General features: G+C 43.9%; 1 protein-coding gene across 1 annotated transcript in view; it reads left to right on the top strand.

Annotated features, from left to right (window-relative positions):
* The first annotated feature begins 319 nt into the window (after nucleotides 1–319).
* Nucleotides 320–21,573, top strand: part of zdhhc21 (zinc finger DHHC-type palmitoyltransferase 21) — a 232,685-nt gene continuing 211,431 nt past the window's right edge. Inside the window, exons 1-3 of the mRNA XM_041185500.1 lie at nucleotides 320–428; nucleotides 10,902–11,119; nucleotides 18,785–18,883. Coding sequence (XP_041041434.1) covers nucleotides 10,966–11,119; nucleotides 18,785–18,883 — 253 coding nt within the window. The 5' untranslated portion in view covers nucleotides 320–428; nucleotides 10,902–10,965. The remainder of the gene's footprint in view (nucleotides 429–10,901; nucleotides 11,120–18,784; nucleotides 18,884–21,573) is intronic.

Below are 21,573 nucleotides of genomic sequence, written 5' to 3' on the forward strand. Positions count from 1 at the left end.
TCCCCCCCCCCCCTCTCTCCGAGGCTCCACCCTGTCCATATTTATTTACCAATTGCGTGTGTGTCAGTAAACATCAATTTACCTGTAGTAAGGGAAACAAACTATAATAGTCTTTACGATTAAACGCGGCTACGTCATATCGCCAGTCTCAAAATGTTCTTTCTCTCCGAACTAAATGAAGAAGTGCAATGTTTTGTGGTTTAATTTACAAACCCTCCCGGACAAAAAAATCTTCACGGATTTGAGCAGCCGCTGGTTTGATAAGCAAGTGTCTGCGCCTCCTGCTGGTATTTGTCTCTCTCTCTCTCCCTCTCGGTGACAGTTTGATCGCGGCAGGCTTTTGTTGTAAGTTGTGATCCCGGAAGCGGTGTTGAGCGGCTGGTCTTAGTGGTGTGATGGTATCGGGGCCGCTGAGGAGAGTGAGGACGGTAAGAACGAGAGGGGAGGGTGGGGGCGGGTTACTGGGGAAAGAGGGGGGTGGGGGGTAGTGTTTGTCACTTTGTGTGATGTGGGGTGGCAGCCAGCCTGGCGGAAAGCGGCGCTCACCGGCTGGCAATGGATTGCATGACACAGGGGAACCCGGCGACAGAGCCTCGGAATGGGAACCTGGAGAGAACTGTCACTCGGGTATTTAGGATCAGGGCCGCCGGGCAGCTGTCCCCCGACCCTCCCTCACACTGAGCACGGATCCACAGAAATAGAAGACGGAAGCAGGAGATTATTACACTGAGGTGGAGCGGCTGAGAGGAACACAGCGACTGACAGACCACTTTGTGCATTTGTCAAGTGGGTTAAAGTCACTCAGTTGAGCCAATGCGCGATGACTCAGTGCACAGCGTTGCACTCTTCTGTCTGCTATGTAGCTATTAACCTACCGAGGACCAGCACTGAGTTTATTTCCTGGGTTCAGCAAATGCCTCTAATTCTATGGACAGCTTTTCTACGGTTAATCTGGTGATTGGCGGAAACCAATCCTTATGGGGAAAGCTGATGGGCCCGATTTTATCTTTGGTTTGAATGGGTTAAAATCGGGTTCGAACCTCATTTCTAATTGTTTCATATTCTGTCCATTTTCTATAAAATGTTTATATGATATGTTTTAACCAAGACAATTTTGACATTTCTGAATTACTCTGAAAATCAGCAATTGAATGGGGCAGTTTTTAATGAATAGGGCATGTGTGCTTTAGGTTATGTTTCGGGGTGAGTTTGCTTCAGTTGAGGTCCTGAATGAAGATGACTCTAATACAATAGGGGGAAATTTTGTTATCAAGGATGAGTGTTTGGGATTGGGGTGGTGTAAAAGGGTAAAAATTCCAAATGCAACAGTAAACTGACTCCAACCGTCAACTTCTGGGTTTATCTGAGGCAGGATAAGGGACAGGCAGCCAACTCGCTCCCAGGTCCCTCATGGCAGACTGGTACAGAAGGTAAAGTCGCACGGGATCAGAGGTGAGCTGGCAGGATGGTTACAAAATTGTCTTGGTCATAGAAGACAGAGGGTAGCAGTGGAAGGGTGCTTTTCTGAATGGAGAACTGTGACCAGTGGAGTTCCGCAGGGATCAGTGCTGGGACCTTTGCTGTTTGTGGTATACATAAATGATTTGGAGGAAAATGTAACTGGGCTAATTAGTAAGTTTGCAGATGACACTGAGGTTGGAGGAGTTGCAGATAGTAAAGAGGATTGTCAAAGGATACAATGGGATATAGATCGGTTGGAGACTTGGGCGGAGAAATGGCAGATGGAGTTTAATCCAGACAAATGCGAGGTAATGCATTTTCAAAGGTCTAATATGGGCAGGAATTATACAGTAAAAGGCAGAACCCTTAAGTGCATTGACGGGCAGAGGGATCGGGATGTACAGGTCCACCGGTCACTGAAAGTGGCAACGCAGGTGGATAAGGTAGTCAGGAAGGCATATGGCATGCTTGCCTTCATTGACAGGGGTATTGAGTATAAAAGCTGGGAAGTCATGCTGCAGCTTTATAGAACCTTGGTTAGGCCACACTTGGAATATTGCGTGCAATGCTGGTCGCCACATTACCAGAAGGATATGGAGGCATTAGAGAAGGTGCAGAGGAGGTTTAGCAGGATGCTGCCTGGTGTGGAAGTTATTAGCTGTGAGGAGAGGTTGGAAAAACTCGGATTGTTCTCACAGAGATTGAGGGGCTACTTGATAGAAGTTTACAAAATTATGAGTGGCATGGACAGAGTAGATAGAAGTTTTTTCCCAGAGTGGAAGAGTCAATTACCAGGGGACATAGATTTAAGGTGAGAGGAGAAAACTATAAAGGTGATGTGCGGGGCAAGTTTTTTACACAGAGGGTAGTGGGTGTCTGGAATTCGCTGCCAGAGGAAGTGGCGGAAGCAGGTATGATAGTGGTGTTTAAGAGGCAGCTTGACAAATACATGAACAAGATGGGAATAGAGGGATACGGACCCCGGAAGTGCAAAATGTTTTAGTTGACAGGCAACATGATCGGCGTAGGCTTGGAGGGCCGAAGGGCCTGTTCCTGTGCTGTACTTTTTTTGTTCTTTATTCTTGTTCTAATACTTTAAATATACTAATAAGGCCTCTGATTTAAAAAGCCTGCTTTTCAGGTTTAACTGGGTTTCTCAAGCCTTGGAAAGCCTGGTAGTTGCAATGACATGAATACGCCCTTGGGGAGAGGGCACCTACCTCTATAGCATTCCTAATGGGCCGAGATGAGCAGGAGTGTTTCCTCCCAGCTCCCCACCCCCACCCCCCACTATTCAACTCCTCCACTTGGGATCTAACACCAGGATTGGGGATTGAACAGCCTCCATTCTGGATTGGACACTTTCTCCCAACCCTGTGTTAGAGATCTGATCTACCTCGCCCTGGCATCTCTTTTGGCATCCTCCCTGCTCAGCAGGATCTCAATCAGACCATTTGGCTCATCATACCTGTGCTGGCTCTTTGAAAGAACTGTGCATTAGTCTGATATTCACCTGCCACTTCCCATAGAACTGCAATTTTTTTTCCAATTCCCTTTTGAAAGTTATTGCAGCTGCTTCCAGAACTCTTCAAGGCAACATATTCCAAATCACAACAATCCATTGCATAAAAACAATTCTCCATCTTTCCTCTGGTTCTTTTGCCAATTACCTCAAATCTGTGCCACCTGGTTACTGATCCTTGTGCCAGTGGAAACAGCTTCTGCTTGTTTACATTATCAAAACTCTCCATGATTTTGAACACCTGTATTAACTAGCTTCTTAACTTTCTTTGATCTAAGGAGAACAATCTCAGCTTCTTTCTGAGGTCTGTAACTAAAGTTTTTGCACCCTTTGTACCGTTCGAGAAAATCTCCTCTGCATCCACTGTACAGCCTTGACATTTTTCCTAAAGTGCAGTTGCTAGAATTGGGCACAGTACTCGAACAGTGTTTTATAAAGTTTTAACATAACTTCTTTGCTTTTCTTCTCTATACCTCTGGTTATAAAGCTAAGAATTCAGAATGTGTTTTCAGCCACCTTCTCTCAATTTCTGCCAGCTTCAAAACATTCTGTACCTCAATCCCCAGGTCCCTCTGTTCCTGTATCCACTTTAAAATTCTCCCATTTAGTTTATACTGCCTCTCCACACTTTCTATCAAAATCATCACCTCACTTCTCTGTGTCAAATTGCATCTGCCATGTGCCTGCCCATATGAAAAGTTAATAGTTATTAAAAAGGGGGTGGGGGCTGTTCTGTTTAATTTTTAATAATTTAAGCTATTGTTGCTAATAGACTCTTCTTACTGGCACAATTGGTTAATTCATCTTTCCATTTGAATCATAGTTTAGGAAATGTGGAAGGCCATCACAGGCTTGCAATGTTGATTGACAATTCAATGAGCCAATCCTTCTCATTCTGCCCCCACCCAACACTCACAAACTTAAGGCAAAGAACAGATCTCTGCCTTATAGAGGCACCTACTGCTTGCACTGCATGGAGTCAGCAATAGGAAGTTGCTTTCATTTTTTAGAAGTTTCAACCAGCACACTTTCTGTGGTTAGCTAGAGAAGTGACTCTATTTATAGTGTTGATATATTATATTTTGAGATGCAGGAATTTAATTGTTTTCGCCGTGAAAATTGTAAATTGTTAGTTGGTTGAATTTTATACAAACAAAGCTAGTTGTTAAGTTTGTAGTTGTGACTTGTTTCAATGTTATACTTTTTAGTTCACCATCTGTAATGTCAGTATTGATATATGCAGCAAATATTTTCAGTTAACCAACTCTGGCCTGTTATATTTTAACTGCTGGATATGGGCCAGTAAAAGTTGTGTTCTCGATTCAATGGATGTGAGGTCCAATTGTAATGATGCTAAAGAATATATAGTTGAAAATCTTAAAACTCTGGCCTTGTTATTTAATATCCTGTTCCTTCTCTTCTCCCCACCCTCCCAACCCCCAACATACATGCACAAACATGCAAGCACACACACAAGAGGAATGTGGTACTTTTGGTGAGGATGACAATTGGACAGACACATCATAAGTGGTACTGGCATGCATTTGAGGATTGTGTGCAGAATATTGGGGAGCTGAATGTGCTGGTAGCTGATTAGGTGAGGATTGTGTGCTATATGGGTGTTTAGCATAGCATGGAACTGGAAAACTGTGCCATCCACAGCGTGATGTAAAGGGTGATATGATAAGGGACCTGGGGTAGCCTTAGATTGTGGTGTGACTTGTGTAGAAGTAAGCATGGTGTTAGCTCAGAGTCTGGGCTATGCTATGTACATATGTAAATAGTTACGTGTTACCAGTAAATACTAATATTTAACCTTACGAGCCTCTGAACCTCTTAGTGAGACCTGCTAAACAAACCCATACAACATGGTGGTAGCTCATGAATGAACCCAGATTTGGAGGAGCTGGTGAATGATCCGGAACCTGAAAATCTAAAGGAACAGCATCCTGACCTGACTGAAGTACACCTGAACTGAAGAGACAACTGGAAATCAACTAAAAAGAATCTCTGTTGCAGAAGTGGAGGCTGAAATGCAGGAGAAAAATCCACTGTGCAGCTAAAGGACTCCTCCAGAGCACACAGAAGTCCATTGTGAATCCCAATCGATTGCAGAGTCAAAGGACCTGGTAAGAGTGAGCAAAAAAAATCAGTTCTAAGGCCTTTAAACGTCTTCAGGCTGGAGTCAGAGTTTTCCATTTTGTTAATCACCTTGGCTAGCCCGAGTTCAGAGATGGTGCCATGCCATGTGGCAGCTGAGCTCCATTGAAAAAAAAACAAAATTTTAAAAACTCAGCCAAACTGGGAATCACCTTTTAAATTGCCCAAAATACTCTGAAAATGCTTTAAAGGGACCAAACATTTAATTTAAAGACTGCTGCAAAAATTGGTCCCTTTGAAATCAGTCTGCAGAAGCCTGCCAAAATCCAATAAGCGTGGGAAGAAGAATTGAGAAAAAGGTTGCTGCAGGGCCACCTTGAAAAGAGAAACAAGATGTAAAACTGTATTCCCCTGAGCTGATAAATAGCTATGGATAATAAGTCAACCCTACCAGGTCAATTTGGGTTGATACAAGGACCAGACCAGATGAAAAATCGGACGTCATGGAGAAGAAGTTTTTAAGTTACTGGAGTATATCAGGATTAAATAGGAAATCAGAAGAAGTCCAAGTTAATGCGTTTTTATACTCTTGGTGAATTTGCTGCTGAAGTAATCTGATTGCAAGGCATTGATGAATTCTCAGCCAGCTTTGATGAGATACTAAAAGCCTTTGGCAAGTATTTTAATCTTCAAGTGGTGGAGTGCACAGAGCTTAAAAAAAAGGGATAGAATACCCAATAAAGTAACAAAAGGGCAAAAGACAATATTCAAGCAACCATGTGATGGTGGCACACCATGCCAATGCAATGCGATGCTTGAGCCTAAGAGTTTAGTGCAGAGGAAAGCCGGTAGGCTTAAGAGTATAACTTTTTGAAAATGCTGACATTACCCCAACTGCAACAGCAGGTGGCAGTGCTAAGTGGGTAGCTGGCTCTTTCTGAAGTAAAAGCCAGAGAGCATTCCAAGCTGTGAGCACATAATGAAGCCATGAGTAGCATGATTATAGATTGAAATAAGTTAAGACTTCACCAGGGTCAGATCTGCCTAACAGTGAAACCAAAATGAAGGACAAGGACAAAGCTCTGCTGCAGGTGAAGAAAGAAAATACAGGAATAAGATCGGAAAATGTAAATCTGAAACTGAAGATCAAAAAACCAGAAGGGAATGAATACGATGCTCAAATTTATTGTGGATCACTGAGTTGTTGAAAGATGGAATGGCTGAAATGAAAGTCAAGAACTGAGAATTTCAAGAAAAAGTTGAACAGTTGTACGAAAAAGTAGAAATTCTCACAGAGGAAAGTGAAGAGTCTCAGGAACAATTAGCAGAAGTAAAATTACAGAACGTGAGCTTGAAGGAATTGCTGATGAATCAGAACAGTTGGTTGAATGCGGAATTAACAGCCAAAACTGATTAAATTCTTGAACTTCGATCCAATCTAAAGAGCATGAAAGATGAGATGCTCAATATGGAAGAGCCAACCTCGACTTTAAAAGCAGGTAAGAAAAATTCTATGGATCAGATCGAGGATCTAATGAGTGAATTGAAAAAATCTAAAAAACAGACAGTGTCCATGGAAGAAAGATTCCAAAAGAAAGTGAATGCCAAGGTAACGTTGTTAAGCCTGTATAAGGGTTCCGCAGGTAACTCTCAAACAAAGACAACTGAACTTACTAGAATAGTTACCTGGAAAAACTCAGCGGGTCTGGCAGCATCGGCAGAGAAGAAAACAGTTGATGTTTCGAGTCCTCATGACCCTTCCACAGAACTGAAACGTCAACTCTTTTCTTCTCAGTCGATACTGCCAGACCTGCTGAGTTTTTCCAGGTAATTCTATTTTTGTTTTGGATTTCCAGCATCCGCAGTTTTTTGTTTTTAATCACTAGAATAGTTGCCAAGCTGAATCAAAAGATTAATAAGCTTGAAAAAGAATTGGAAAATAAGATAGTTAACAAATATTTGGATGACATTGTGAAACAAGTGGAAATGAATTTTTGAAACGTCAACTTCCAGGACAAGAAAACCCGTGTTAATACTATGAAGGAACAGAGTGAACACTTGCCCTGAAAGGAACAGAACAAGCCTATGGTGTCTGACAAAGCAGTTGGGTGGTTGATAAAGGAAAGTTCAAATGCAAGGAGTACAAAAAGCAAATCAGACAATCAAGTGCCAGAAACACAGAATATTACGATTCAAACTCCAAATCAACAAAGCTTACCCAAAGCAACAAAGTCTATGATTCCTCCAAATGTGACCAGAATGCAACCTGAAAGGATTGTCAAACCTCCAGACTATCTGAATTTATAAAGTCAGAGACAGGGAGAGAAGAGGTAGCACGTAAATAAAGATTACACTGTATATTTATTGGCTAAAGACTTCAGGGGAGGTGTAGAATCAGGGTGAATGTGGTACTGGAGAACTGTACCACCCACAGTGTGATGTGAAACATCACATGACAAGGGCCCTGGGGCAGTCTAAGAGTATACAGAGACCTATGTAGGAGTAAGCATGGTGTTAGTTCCTAGTCTGGGCTATACTATATACGTATATAAATAGTTATGAGTTACCAATAAGCGCAGTTGTTCAACCTTACAAGCCTCTGAGCCTCTTAGTGAGACCTGAACAAATCCTTACAACAGATTGAAGTGACTAGCAGTGGGGGAGGTGAGGTTGAGGGGAAAGTGAGGATGAAAGGATGCGTCTTTAAACAGAACATTAGGTGCTGATGAAAGTGGGCGTGAAGAGTATTGTGAAAGGAGTACATGTGAGAAAACAGAGAGGGAGTGCACTACAGGAAGTAGAAATCAGACATTCCTACCTGCCCAATATGTTGCACCTTTTTTTGTCTGTTTTTGGCTATTCCCTGCTCTGTTGCTGTCTGTGTGTTAATATCAGGGCCAGTGTGTCTGCATTATGATGAGTTTTCATGTCTTAATTATTGGGATGAGTTTGAATGCATATAGATTTTAATGTATTATAATATTATAAAATTCTAACAAATTGTTTTTTGTTCATTTCTGGCAAACATTTCTTATCCTGTTTCATGGCCACAGATTTGAATCCATATTATAACATAACCCCAAACCCTCCCTGGGAGATTTGGGTTGGGCATCCCACTTGATTTTACACTCCATTGCAGTTGGAGCTTTGCGGCTGCAAATGTCACCTTTCATCAGCGGTCAATATATAAGTTTGTGCAGTGGCCGTTGTTTCGGTTCTGCTGCTGTTAGTCTGAAGTTTGCTCAGCAATGTGAGTTGTGCAAATTCAAAAAACACCAGATTGCATAACCTGGAAGTGCCTAGAGTACTGTGTGCAGTTTTGATCTCCTAATTTAAGGAAGGATATATTTGCCTTGGTGGCAGTGCAGCAGAGGTTCATTAGATTGAGTTCTGGAATGAGAAGGTTTTCTTGTGAGAGACAATTGCATAGAATTGGCTTACCATACCAAAAACAGAATTACCTGGAAAAACTCAGCAGGTCTGGCAGCATCGACGGAGAAGAAAAGTGTTGACGTTTCGAGTCCTCATGACCCTTCTGTGACATCTTTTGATTATCTGCTCCTATCACTGCTTGCTTGTTCCTACAACCACACCACCAGCACCCGCTCCCCCACCCCACCCCCACCTTAAACCAGCTTATACTTCACCCCTTTCCTAAGATTCACTCAGTTCTGTTGAAGGGTCATGAGGACTCGAAACGTCAACTCTTTTCTTCTCCGCCGATGCTGCCAGACCTGCTGAGTTTTTCCAGGTAATTCTGTTTTTGTTTTGGATTTCCAGCATCCGCAGTTTTTTGTTTTTATATATTGGCTTACCATAAACTGCAGCGTATAAGACGACCCCATTTTTCTGGCCCCAAAAATCATGTTTTTGCATTTATTTAGCTTATAATCAACACCCCTTTTAGCCGAGACATGCTGGGTGGGGGAGCGGTGGGAGGGGTAGAGGGGTGGGTACCCCCGAAAAGATTTGATTTTTTTCACCATAGCTTTCACGTTTACACTGGTAACACATATCTCTTGCTCTTCCACCTGCCTGGACCCTTCCACTGGCTCTGTATTGTCAGACTGCTTGTTTGACATCCAGATTGGAATGAGCCACAGTTTTCTTCACTGTCCTCAGCCACCATCTCAAAGACCATTCCTTCACCACTGATTCCCTGGTCACTTTTAACAAGCATGATATTGGAGCTGAGCTCCTAATCCCATACTTTTTCAAGAAGTTTGTTTATTTCCACCTTGACAACATCGAAGTGCCTCAGCCCATTTGCCGCGGAAACCCTCATCACTTTCATCTTTAACCATTCCATTGCTCTTCTGATATGTCTCCCAGCTTCCAAACATTTACAAACTTCCACTTAACCAAGACTCTGCAGTCCCATTTTATCCTGCACCATGTCCACTTCACCCATTAGTCCCATACTTACTCACCTACATTGGTTTCCGGTTTCCCCAAATCTTCAAATTTAAAAAGTTATATTTTAGAATTTGTATTTATATAGTGTCTTTCATGACCTTGTGTTGCCCCAAAGCACTTTGCAGTCACTTCTTTCCTGCCCTTCGAGGTGAAGATGCTCATGCTTTTCACCTGGGATGTTTGGTAGGCTTCCTGTGAGTATGTTGATGACTGCTGAGACCGATTTGTGCCTGGACAGTTATGCTGCAAATAGGACAACATATCACAGATGATTGCATTTTGGATGAATTGCTAGCTTGAGATTTTCTCTCCTTGCATTTTCTCTCTGCCTCTAATATGCACTTACTTTTGAAGAAGGCTGCACCATTTTTCATTTGGTTGTGCCTGTTGCAGCAATCCTGGGCAAGCTTCTCCCAAGAGTCAAAGCCAATATAAAAAATATAAAGTGAAGCTTTCAGAGTGTAGCACTACCTTTGTTATGACAGCAGACTAACATTCCTAATTATCAATGGGTATTTTTAACTTTTTAAGTAAGGCCTGTGTATTTTAAAAGAAATACAAGCTAAGACACTCAAAGCGCAGCAGAATCCATAAAGTAAAGAAAATAGGACAGCCTTCCAGCCACCCTACAGAACCAAGTGTCTCCAAACTAACTGCAAAACTGCCAAAGTCAGCTCTACCGGGATCACCCAACTTTAAGGCTGTAGTGTACCACCATCTACACCTCATGGGCGTGCTAAAGACAGATTCGTATATCTTTCTTAAACTTTTATTTGGACTTTTAACTTCTCATTTCTGATCTGTGTGTATGTGTGTTGCTTTTTTATTATTTTTTCTCAGGTTTTAGTAACTAATAAACTCTTTCTTTGACTCAAGAAAGCCTGGTTAAATTGACTCCTTCTAAAAAATAAATACATTGGGACTAGGAAAATGTTTCCACAGGGGGAAGAGATCCGTTTTAAATTAACCTTGTTGTGACCAACCGAGGAGGTTGGGAGCATAACAAGATTGGAGTCCCATTTGGGAAGTTAATAAATTGGGGGACCTTGCCTGGGAACTGGTCATAACACCTTTGACCAGGCAACTTAACTACTCCAAGCATAGCCAACCTTTCCAGTACATCCTGTCTATCAATTTTCACACCATCCATTCTGTCTGCATCCCCACTACCACCAATATTTTGTTAGCACCCTCTCCCTTAGTAAAAACTGATTTAAAAAAAAACACTCATTAAGTGTTCTAGACTTGGCCTGCACCTTTAAGCATATGTCCCTTTTGCCTGCTGTTTGTACCTGTATGAGGACAAGGTATGAGAGAGATAACTCTGAATGTTTACAAAAACAAAATAGATTAATTTATGTACAGTTAAATGTATTGATTTATTTTTGTATTGCTTTTCTAGGAGCAGGACACAGAATATAATTCATGAAATTCCAGCTGGCAGCCACTGAAGCAACCTTCCTGTGATGGGGCTTCAAATTCATTTAGTCTACGACCCGCAGGGCTGGTGTTGTGTCAGCCTCATCACCTTTGTTTGGCTTTATAATACTCTCTACGTTCCCAAACTTATACTCTTCCCTCACTATGAAGAGGAACACATTCCAGCTGCAGTGATAGTGCGTAAGTAGCATTGGTTTATTTTGCCCGTTTAACTGGACATCAGTTATTGCAGTTTAATACTAACTCACAGGTTAACAGTAAATGATAAACAGCACAATGTTACAATGCGACGCCCTCCCATTTAGGTAGGTCCTGTGTATGGAGATCATTCATTCCCAAGCATCTTTATTAGAAGGGAATGGGATATAGAGTCATAGAGGTCGATAGCGCAGAAAAAGGCCCTTTGGCCCATTGAGTCTGCGCTGGTCAAACAAGTACCTAATTATTTTAACCCCATTTTCTAGCACTAGGCCCATAGCCTTGTATGCCATGGTAGCACAGAGGTAGCATGGGAGACAGAAGCGTAGTGCCAATGTTACTGGGCTAGTAATCCAGACACCCAGACTCATACCCCAGGGATACAAGTTCAAATCTCATCCCAGCAGCTGGCGGAATTTAAATTAAGCTAACTTATAGAACCTGGAATAGAAAGCTACCCTCAGTAATGGTCATAAAATACTTTCTGGTTCACAGTAGGAAATCTGCCATCCTTAACTGGTTAGGTTACTCATGTTATTATGTCACTCCAAACTTACATGAGTGTGCTTGACTCTATCCCCTCCAAATGGCTTAGCAAATCACTCAGTTGTATCTAACTGCTAAAGAAAAGTTGAAAAGGAATAAAACTGGCTGGACCACCTAGCATTGACCTAGGCACCAGAAATGACAAAGGAACCCAGTCAACCCTGTAAAGTCATCCTCACCAACACCTGGGGGCTTGTGCCAGATTTTTTTTCTTTATTATTTCACGGGATGTGGGCAGCACTGGCAAGGCCAGCATTTGTTTCACATCCCTAATTGCCCTTGAACTGAGTGGGCTGCTAGGCTGTTTCAGGAGGGCAGTTATAAGCCAACCACATGGCTGTGAGCCTGGAGTTACATATCAGCCAAACTAGGTAAAGACAGCAGATTTACTTCTCTAAAGGACCTTAATGAACCACATGGATTTTTTCAACAATTGATGATAATTGTCATGGTAACCATCACTGAGTTAGAGAGAGTTGTCCCACAGATTGGTCAAGCAACAGCCTGACATAGCCATACACACCAAATCAAAGAACAAAGAACAAAGAAAAGTACAGCACAGGAACAGGCCTTTCGGCCCTCCAAGCCTGTGCTGATCATGTTGCCCGTCAACTAAAACATTTTGCACTTCCGGGGTCCGTATCCCTCTATTCCCATCCTATTCATGTACTTGTCAAGCTGCCTCTTAAACACCACTATCGTACCTGCTTCCACCACCTCCTCTGGCAGCGAATTCCAGACACTCACTACCCTCTGCGTAAAAAACTTGCCCCGCACATCTCCTCTATAGTTTTCTCCCCTCACCTTAAATCTATGTCCCCTAGTAATTGACTCTTCCACCCTGGGAAAAAGCTTCTGACTATCTACTCTGTCCATGCCACTCATTATTTTGTAAACTTCTATTAAGTCGCCCCTCAATCTCCGTCACTCTAGTGAGAACAATCCAAGTTTCTCCAACCTCTCCTCATAGCTAATAACCTCCACACCAGGCAGCGTCCTGGTAAACCTCCTCTGCACTCTCTCCAATGCCTCCATATCCTTCTGGTAATGTGGCGACCAGAATTGCATGCAATATTCCAAGTGTGGCCTAAATCATAACCTATAGCCAATGCCCCATATTCCTCCATCACAATCCCTGGGTATGTTCTGTTCCACCAGCATAACGACCTGCCAGAGATGGCAGCACAGTGGTATGCAGTGAGGAGGGAGTTAACTCCAGACCCATGAAATCTAATGCATCAGGTCAAACATGGGCAAGAAGACCTCCTTCTGATTACCACCTACCACCCTCCCTCAGCTAATGAATCAGTACTTCTCCATGTTGAACACCACTTGGAAGAAGTATTGAGAGTCACTAGGGCACATAATGTACTCTGGGTGGGGGACTTCAATTCCATTAATAAGAGTGGGTCAGTTGCACCACTATTGACCGAGCTGTCTCAGTTCCTGAGGTTGCCAGACTGGTCCTGCGGCAGGTGTTGAGAGAACCAACAAGAGGAAAAAAGGAACTAACTGACCTCATCCTCACCAATCTACCTGTCGCAGATACGTCTGTCCATTGGTAGGAGCGACCACCACACTGTCCTTGTGAAGACAAGTCTTCAAATTGAGAATACCCTCCATTGTGTTTTGTGGCATTACCAAGCTAAATGGGATGAATATAAAACAGATTTAGTAGCATCAGTGAGGTGCTGTCGGCCATCAGCAGAAATGGCTCAGAGTATCCCTCACTCTATCATTACCATCAAGCCAGGGGATCACACTGGTTCATGACAATGTAGGAGGCATTCTAGAAGCAGCACCAGGCATACCTAAAAATGAGGTACCACAACACAGGACTATATATATGCTAAACAGCAGAAGAAGCATGTAACTGACAGAGCTAAGTGATCTGAAAACCAGTGGAGAAGATCAATGCTCTGCATTGCTTCATATCCAGTCATGAATGGTGGTGGACGAATAAACAACTAAACAGAAGAGGTAGCTTCATAAATATCCTCATCCTCAGTGATGTGGGAACTCCGTTTCAATGCAAAAGACAAGGCTGAAGCATTTGCAAGCATCTTCAGCCAGAACTGCCAAGTGAATGATCTATCTTAGCCTCCTCCGGAGGTCCCCAGCATCACAGATACTAATCCTCAGCCAATTTGACTCACTCCACATGATATCAAGAAGCAGCTGAAGGCACATGAATGCAGCAAAGGGTATGCACCTTAAAAACAACCCTGTTGTAATACTGAAGACTAACCACAACCTTAACCAAACTATTCCAGTACAGCTATAACCCTAGCATCTACCAAACAATGTAGAAAATTGCCCGGGTGTGTCCTGAGCACAAAAAGCACAACAAATCCAATCCATCTAATTACCATCCCATCAATCTACTCAATCATCAGGAAAATGACAGAAGGTATCATTGACAGCTCTATCATGCGGCACAAACAGCAATAACCTGTAAGCGGCTCCAGATCTCATTACACCCTTGGTCCAAACGTTGGCAAAAAGGCTTGAATTCCAGAGGTGAGGATCAAGCGACAGGCCTTGAACAAAGAACAAAGAACAAAGAAAAGTACAGCACAGCACAAGAAAAGGCCCTTCCGCCCTCCAAAACTGCGCCGATCATATTGCCTGTCAAACTAAAACATTTTGTACTTCCAGGATCCATATCCTTCTATTCCCATCCTATTCATGTATTTGTCAAGCTACCTCTTAAACACCACTATCATACCTGCTTCCACCACTCCTCCGGCAGTGAATTCCAGACATAAAATTTTGCATAAAAAATTTGCCCCGCAAATCTCCTCTAAAGTTTTCGCCTCTCACCTTAAATCTATGTCCCCTAGTGATTGACTCTTCCACCCTAGGAAAAAGCTTCTGACTATCTACTCTGTCCATGCCACTCATAATTTTCTCAAAAAAACACTCATAAACTTCTATCAAGTCGCCCCTCAATATCCATCGCTGTAGTGAGAACAATCTGAGTTTCTCCAACCTCTCCTCATAGCTAATAACCTCCACAATCGGCAGCATCCTGCTAAACCTCCTCTGCACCCTCTCCAATGCCTTCATATCCTTCTGGTAATGTGGCAACCAGAATTGCACGCAATATTCCAAGTGTGGCCTAACCGAGGTTCTTTCCAGCTGCAGCATGACTTCCCAGCTTTTATATTCAGTACCCCTGCCGATGAAGGCAAGCATGCCATATGCCTTCCTGACTACCTTTACCACCTGCGTTGCCACTTTCAGTGACCTGTGGACCTCTACACCCAGATCCCTCTGCCCGTCGATGCACTTAAGGGTTCTGCCATTTATTGTATAATTCCTACCTGTATTAGACCTTCCAAAATGCATTACCTCGCATTTGTCCAGATTAAACTCTATCTGCCATTTCTCCGTCCAAGTCTCCAACTGATCTATATCCCGTTGTATCCTTTGACAATCCACCTCACTATCTGCAACTCCTCCAACCTTAGTGTTGTTTGCAAACTTTCTAATTAGCCCAGTTACATTTTCCTCCAAATCATTTATGTATACCACAAACAGCAAAGGTCCCAGCACTGATCCCTACGGAACACCACTAGTCACAGCTCTCCATTCAGAAAAACACCCTTCCACTGCTACCCTCTGTCTTTTATGACCAAGCCAATTCTGTATCCATCTTGCCAGCTCACTTCTGATCCCATGCGACTTTACCTTCTATAACAGTTTGCCATGAGGGACCCTGTCAAAGGCCTTACTGAAATCCGTGCAGATAACATCCACTGCCCTTCCATCGTCGATCATCTTTGTCACTTACTTAAAAAACTCGATCAAATTAGTGAGACACGACTTCCCCTTCACAAAACCATGCTGCCTCTCACTAATATGCCCATTTGCTTCGAAATGGTAGTAAATCCTGTCATGAAGAATCTTCCCCAATAATTTCCCTCCAACTGATGTAAGGCTCACCAGCCTGTAATTTCCTGGATTATCCCTGCTACCCTTCTTAAACAATGGAACAACATTGGCCATTCTCCAGTCCTCTGGGACCTCACCCATAGCCAGTGAGGAATCAAAGATTTCTGTCAAGGCCCCAGCAATCTCCTCCCTTGCCTCCCTCAGTACTCTGGGGTAGATGCCATCTGGCCCTGGGGACTTATCCACCTTAATATTCTTCAAGACGTCTAATACCTTCCCTTTTTTGATCTCAACATGATCCAGGCTATCTACACACTCTTTCCTAGACAAATCGATCGCTAAGTCCTTCTCTTTGGTGAATACTGATTAGAAGTACTCATTTAGTATCTCTCCCATTTTTTCTGGCTCCACACACAGATTCCCACCTCTGACCCTGAGTGGGCCTACCCTTTCCCTGGCTACCCTCTTGTTTTTTACATATGTATAAAAGGCCTTGGGATTTTCCTTAATCCTGGTTGCCAATGACTTTTCATGATTCCTTTTAGGCCTCCTGACCCCTTGCTTAAGTTTCTTCCTACTTTCTTTATAATCTCCATGGGCTTCATCTGTTCCCAGCCTTTTAGCCCTTACAAATGCTTCCCTTTTCTTTTTGACTAATCTCACAATATCCTTCATTATCCAAGGTTCCTGAAACTTGTCATACTTATCCTTCATCCTAGCAGGAACATACCGGCCCTGAATTCTTATCAACTGACGTTTGAAAGCCCCCCACATGTCAGTTGTTGATTTGCCCTCAAACATCCGCTTCCAGTCTAGATTCCATCTCAGACATCAAGGAAACATTTGACTGGGTGCCATCAGAGTAAAATAGAGCAAAATTGACATCAATCACAATTAGAAAGAAAATTCTCTTTTGGTTGGAGTCATACTGAGCACAAAGGAAGCTGGTTGTGGTTGTTGGAGGCCAGTTGTCTTAGTTCCAGGATATCATTGGAGGAGGTCCACAGGTTTGTGCCCTAGCCCTTTGTGTCATCTTCAGCTGCTTCATCAATGACCTTCCCTGCAACAGAAGGTCAGAAGTTGGGATATTTGCGGTTGGTTGCCTGTTGTTCAGTATCATTTGCGACTCCTCGGATACTCAAGCAGCAAGACCTGGACAACATTCAGACTTGGGCTATTGCCAGCAAGTATGAATCTAACCATCTCCCCTTGATTTTCAATGGCATTTCCTTCGCTGAATCCCCCAGCATCAGAATCCTGAGGCTACAATGAGCAAAACTGGGCAAACATTTAACTGGACCAAGAATACTGTGGCTACAAAAGCAGGTCAGAAGCTAGGAATTCTGCGGCGAGTAACTCATCTCCTGACTTCCCAAAGCCTGTGCACCATATACAGGGCACAAGTCAGGAGCTTGATGGAATACTCTTCATTTGCCTGGATGAGTGCAGCTTCAACAACGCTCAAGAAGCTCAACACCATCCAGGACAAAACTGCTCACTTGATTGGCACCCATCCATCACCTTAAACGTTCATTTCTTCCACCACTGGCATACAGCGGCAATGTCCCATCCACAAGATGCACTGCAGCAACTTGTCAATCCTCCTTCGACAGCACCTTCTAAACCTGTGCCATTGAGAAGGACAGGAGCAGCAAACACATGGGCTCGCTGCCGCCTGCAACTTCCCCTCCCAGTCACATATCATCCTGAGTTAAAACTATATCACTGTCACTGGGTCAAAATTCTGGAACTCCCTTCCGAACAGCACTGTGGGTGTTCCTATAGCACGTGGACTGCAGCAGATCAAGATGGCGATTCACCACCAGCTTCTTAAAAGGAGCTCACATGGATAATAAATGCTGGCCTTGCCAGTGATGTTCACATATCACATTAAAGATTTAATAAAAAATGATCAGACCCAGTGTCTGGGGAGAATTGACTTTGATTATTTATTCTTTGAATCGCTGATTTCCAAGTATGATTAACCCTGAGGACAAGTATCTATCTGCTTGGTAATGCACCAGGGCATTGAATATAAAAGCTGGGAAGTCATGCTACAGCTGTATAGAACCTTGGTTAGGCCACACTTGGAATATCGTGTGCAATTCTGGTCACCACATTACCAGAAGGATATGGAGGTGTTGGAGAGGGTGCAGGAGGTTTACCAGGATGCTGCCTGGTGTGGAGGTTATTAGCTATGAAGAGAGGTTGGAGAAACTCAGATTGTTCTCACTAGAGCGACGGAGATTGAGGGGTGACTTGACAGAAATTTACAAAATAATGAGTGGCATGGACAGAGTAGATAGTCAGAAGCTTTTTCCCAGGGTGGAAGAGTCAATTACTAGGGGACATAGATTTCAGGTGAGAGGAGAAAATTTTAGAGGAGATGTTTGGGGCAAGTTTTTTACGCAGAGGATAGTGTCTGAAATTCGCTGCCAGAGGAGGTGGTGGAAGCAGGTACAATAGTGGTGTTTAAGAGGCAGCTTGACAAATACATGAATAGGATGGGAATAGAGGCATATGGACCCCAGAAGTGCAAAATGTTTTAGTTTGACAGGCAATATGATTGGCGCAGGCTTGGAGCGCTGAAGGGCCTGTTCCTTTGCTGTACTTTTCTTTGTTCCTTGTTCTTTGTTTCTGACCACATTGTTGTCTCGGTGAAATGTTACCTAGAATATTGATCTGATTTTTGTGAGCCTTTTTTTTTCTTGTCTTTCCTAATTATTTTGCAAGAAAAGCCAGATTATATGAACTAAATTAAATTAAATATTTGAAAGGAGCAGCCTTTTACTTAGCTTTAACTGCTTGGCTTTGGATCTTTGCCAGCTCACTACATCTACACAATTCTGTTCCTCTTTGCTGCCATCTTCTTTGCAAAGATGTGGGACAGAACTGATGGCCTCAACATTGTAGCTGTATGAGCCCAGTGCTTTATAAATGCCAAAGTAAATTGTCAAACTTGGGTGCACTTTTAAAAAGAAATACACACCGGAAAGAAGTAGCAATGCATAACCTAAATCTCCTAACTTCCATAGTCCTGCTTTTACATCATACTTTTAAAGATAGCTGTGATTGTCAGTGAAAAGACATGCAAATATAATAGGAATGTAATTAGCTCAAAATGAAAATGTCTTACTAAATATTAAAAATAAAATGGCATTGTACTGAAATTGATATTTTGAAATGAGTAACATTTTTTTTTAGTTTATTACTTGGCATCGTTGTGCTGTGTAACATCTCTGGTGAGAGCCTCCATTGCTGACCCAGGGCAGCTGGCACTAAACCCGGAAATACCATATTCAGGTAGGGCACGTAATGCAGTTTCTTATCCATCATGTAGTAAACATTTTTCACAATGTGCTGTGATCCTTTTGGGAATATTGCTTTGAACCCACTGTGTGTTGCTCATGTATAATTCATATTGCTTCCATGATGTTGGTTCTATCTTTCCTCGCTTCCCCCCACGCCTCATAAAAGTGGTTTGAAATATTTTTAGTTATCTTTCTGTTTTATTCATTCTCTAATCATTTGACATGGAGAGGCAGCACAGTAAAAAGGTTTTGCTTCATTTACTAACTTTTGACATGTGTGTGCTGTAAAGACTATGTTGTATGATGTGCTTATGAGCTGGAGGTTACGTAGTTACAGGGGGTGGAATTTTCCCAAACTTTCACTAAGTGCGGTAGCGGGTGGGTAAAACAATGGCCGCGATGGCGGGTTTTCATGCCACCCCAAACCTGCCTCATTATTTATGCATTCCCGGGAAAGACACCATTTCCATGGCAGGCGAGCTCTCATTCGCCCTCCCGCCATCACCCCGTCACTGCATCATGCCAGGCACCATGTTTAAACTCCAGCCACAAACACTGCGCTCATTGCTTCCAGCTCACCACTGCTGCATGGAAGACATAGCCCTGAAAGAAGACTGCTTCACTTCCCCCCCGCCCTGGTTTAATGATGGGTCACTCAAGCGAATTTTGGATGCCGTGGAGGCCCGCCAGGATGTCCTGTACCCCTGCTCTGTCCGCAGGATGGCAGCAATGTCCAGGGAGACTGCTTGGGAGGCGGTGGCAGCAGTGGTCAGCACCAATGCCCTTCAGAAAAGGACAGCCACCCAGTGCCACAAGAGGCTGAATGATCTCCTCCATTCCACCAGGGTAAGTCACTCTTTTCACACTCTCAACGCACACATTCACAAACCCATCACACATCCACAGGCCCCTCACTTGCTCCCAGTTCAAGGGACATCACCATTCACTCTCTCACACTCACCGTCATTGTCCTCATCCCACCCATGGGACCAATCACCACCCACACAGGCCAGGCATACTTGGCATCTGGCCTGGCAGGCATCCTGATAGGCTCCCCCTAACTCTATCCATGCAGGACAAGCTGGCATACAACAAGAGAGAGAGAGAGGTTACAAAACGGTGGAGGAATGCCCAAAATCAAGGACCTCATGGACTTTGAAAACAGAGCCATCCAGCTGGACTGGTCCTGTGCTGACAGTGAGGTTGGCACTGCTGTACCAAGTGAGAATCCAGTAGTGCAACACCCATCAGACGACCATGCTGTGAGTGACTTGTCCTGTTTAACGGGCCACTGACATGAACTAATTATCTCTCCTTGCTTTCACTGGCACATCTGCCAAACAGCCAGGAGAGGCAATCCCCAGGACACCTTGGAAGAGAAATCTGCTGAAACACCAATTGAAGACCTGTCACAGCGCACATGCACATCCTCCACTAGCGCAGAGAGACACACCTCGATGGGACCTAGCTTTACAGTAGCCTCAGGATCACAATCTGGTGAGCACATTGCACTGTCTGATCCACTGCAGGCAGCGGCAGGGACTTCCCGGGTGTCCGGCACTTGGAGGACTGCCGGAGGCCAGAAATTTGCTGTGTCTGAGGTGATCAGCCTCTGGACTTGGTCATGTTTCAGTTGCTGCAGCTGCAAAGGCAAACTCGAGAACACCAGGATGGAATGTCTGCTGCTCTCCTCAGATTGCAAGGCAGGATGGAGGAGTCCATTTGTCTTCAGCCTGAGGTGATAGCACCGACATGCCATCACACCAAGGTCAATACTGGTAGGATGACAGCCGCCATGGAGACTTTGGTCCAGGATGTTGCTCCTGCATTGCTTCATGGGCTCAAATCCATTGCTGATACCATAGTTAGCCTCCCACAGTGTGTCCACGAGAGGGGTGCTGAGCAGCTCAACCTCACTCTAGCTACCCCTTCTCCTCAAGGCGTCAGCCTTGGGCCCCTGGGAACCCATAGGGAGGAGGATCAACAGGTGCATGATCCAGGGCCATCCAACCAGGTGACTCCGGGTGTGACTAGCCCATCTGACTCCCCACTTCTTGTGACCTCCGCAGATCCAGTTTCACATGCTGAGGAGGGTGCCAATGCCACAAAGCAAGACCCTGAAAGTAGGCCAGGGCCCTCCAAATCTCAGCCCTCCAGAGGATGCCTGATAAAGTCATCACAGACAGGGCATCACAGTCAGCAGGCTCCTCCAGTTCCAATTTGGATGTCCAGGGAGCTCCAAGACAGCAGCAGGATTAGGACAGTTAAAGAGAATTAGTTGCATAGCCTGGGCATGGGTGTTAATTACTTATACATACTGTTCACTATTGTCAATAAACTCCCAAGAATGTCTCCCTGCCTGCGGCTCCTTATTCTGATGAGCAGTGTTCTTGTCACTAAGATGTGAAACCTTTCTGCACAAGACAAAAGGCAGATGTCTCAGTCCAGGGCCTCTTCCCCATGCAGCCTTCCAACCACAGTGATGGTCCAGCCTCACACTCCCTGAAAACATTACTGATATCTGCACCTCGATGGTGCTGGTCATTGCTGCCAGAATGTAGTGGGCAGGTGCCATAGTGTTCTCGCATTTTCTCTTTGTGCTCTCAGCACCTTTAAGGTGGGGATGGCCCCATCCTTTCAACATCTGTGACCACTGATGCTGTGCTCAAGCTCCTGAAGGGC

The sequence above is a fragment of the Carcharodon carcharias genome, chromosome 4 (assembly GCF_017639515.1).
Source record: "Carcharodon carcharias isolate sCarCar2 chromosome 4, sCarCar2.pri, whole genome shotgun sequence".
Lineage (NCBI taxonomy): Eukaryota > Metazoa > Chordata > Chondrichthyes > Lamniformes > Lamnidae > Carcharodon > Carcharodon carcharias.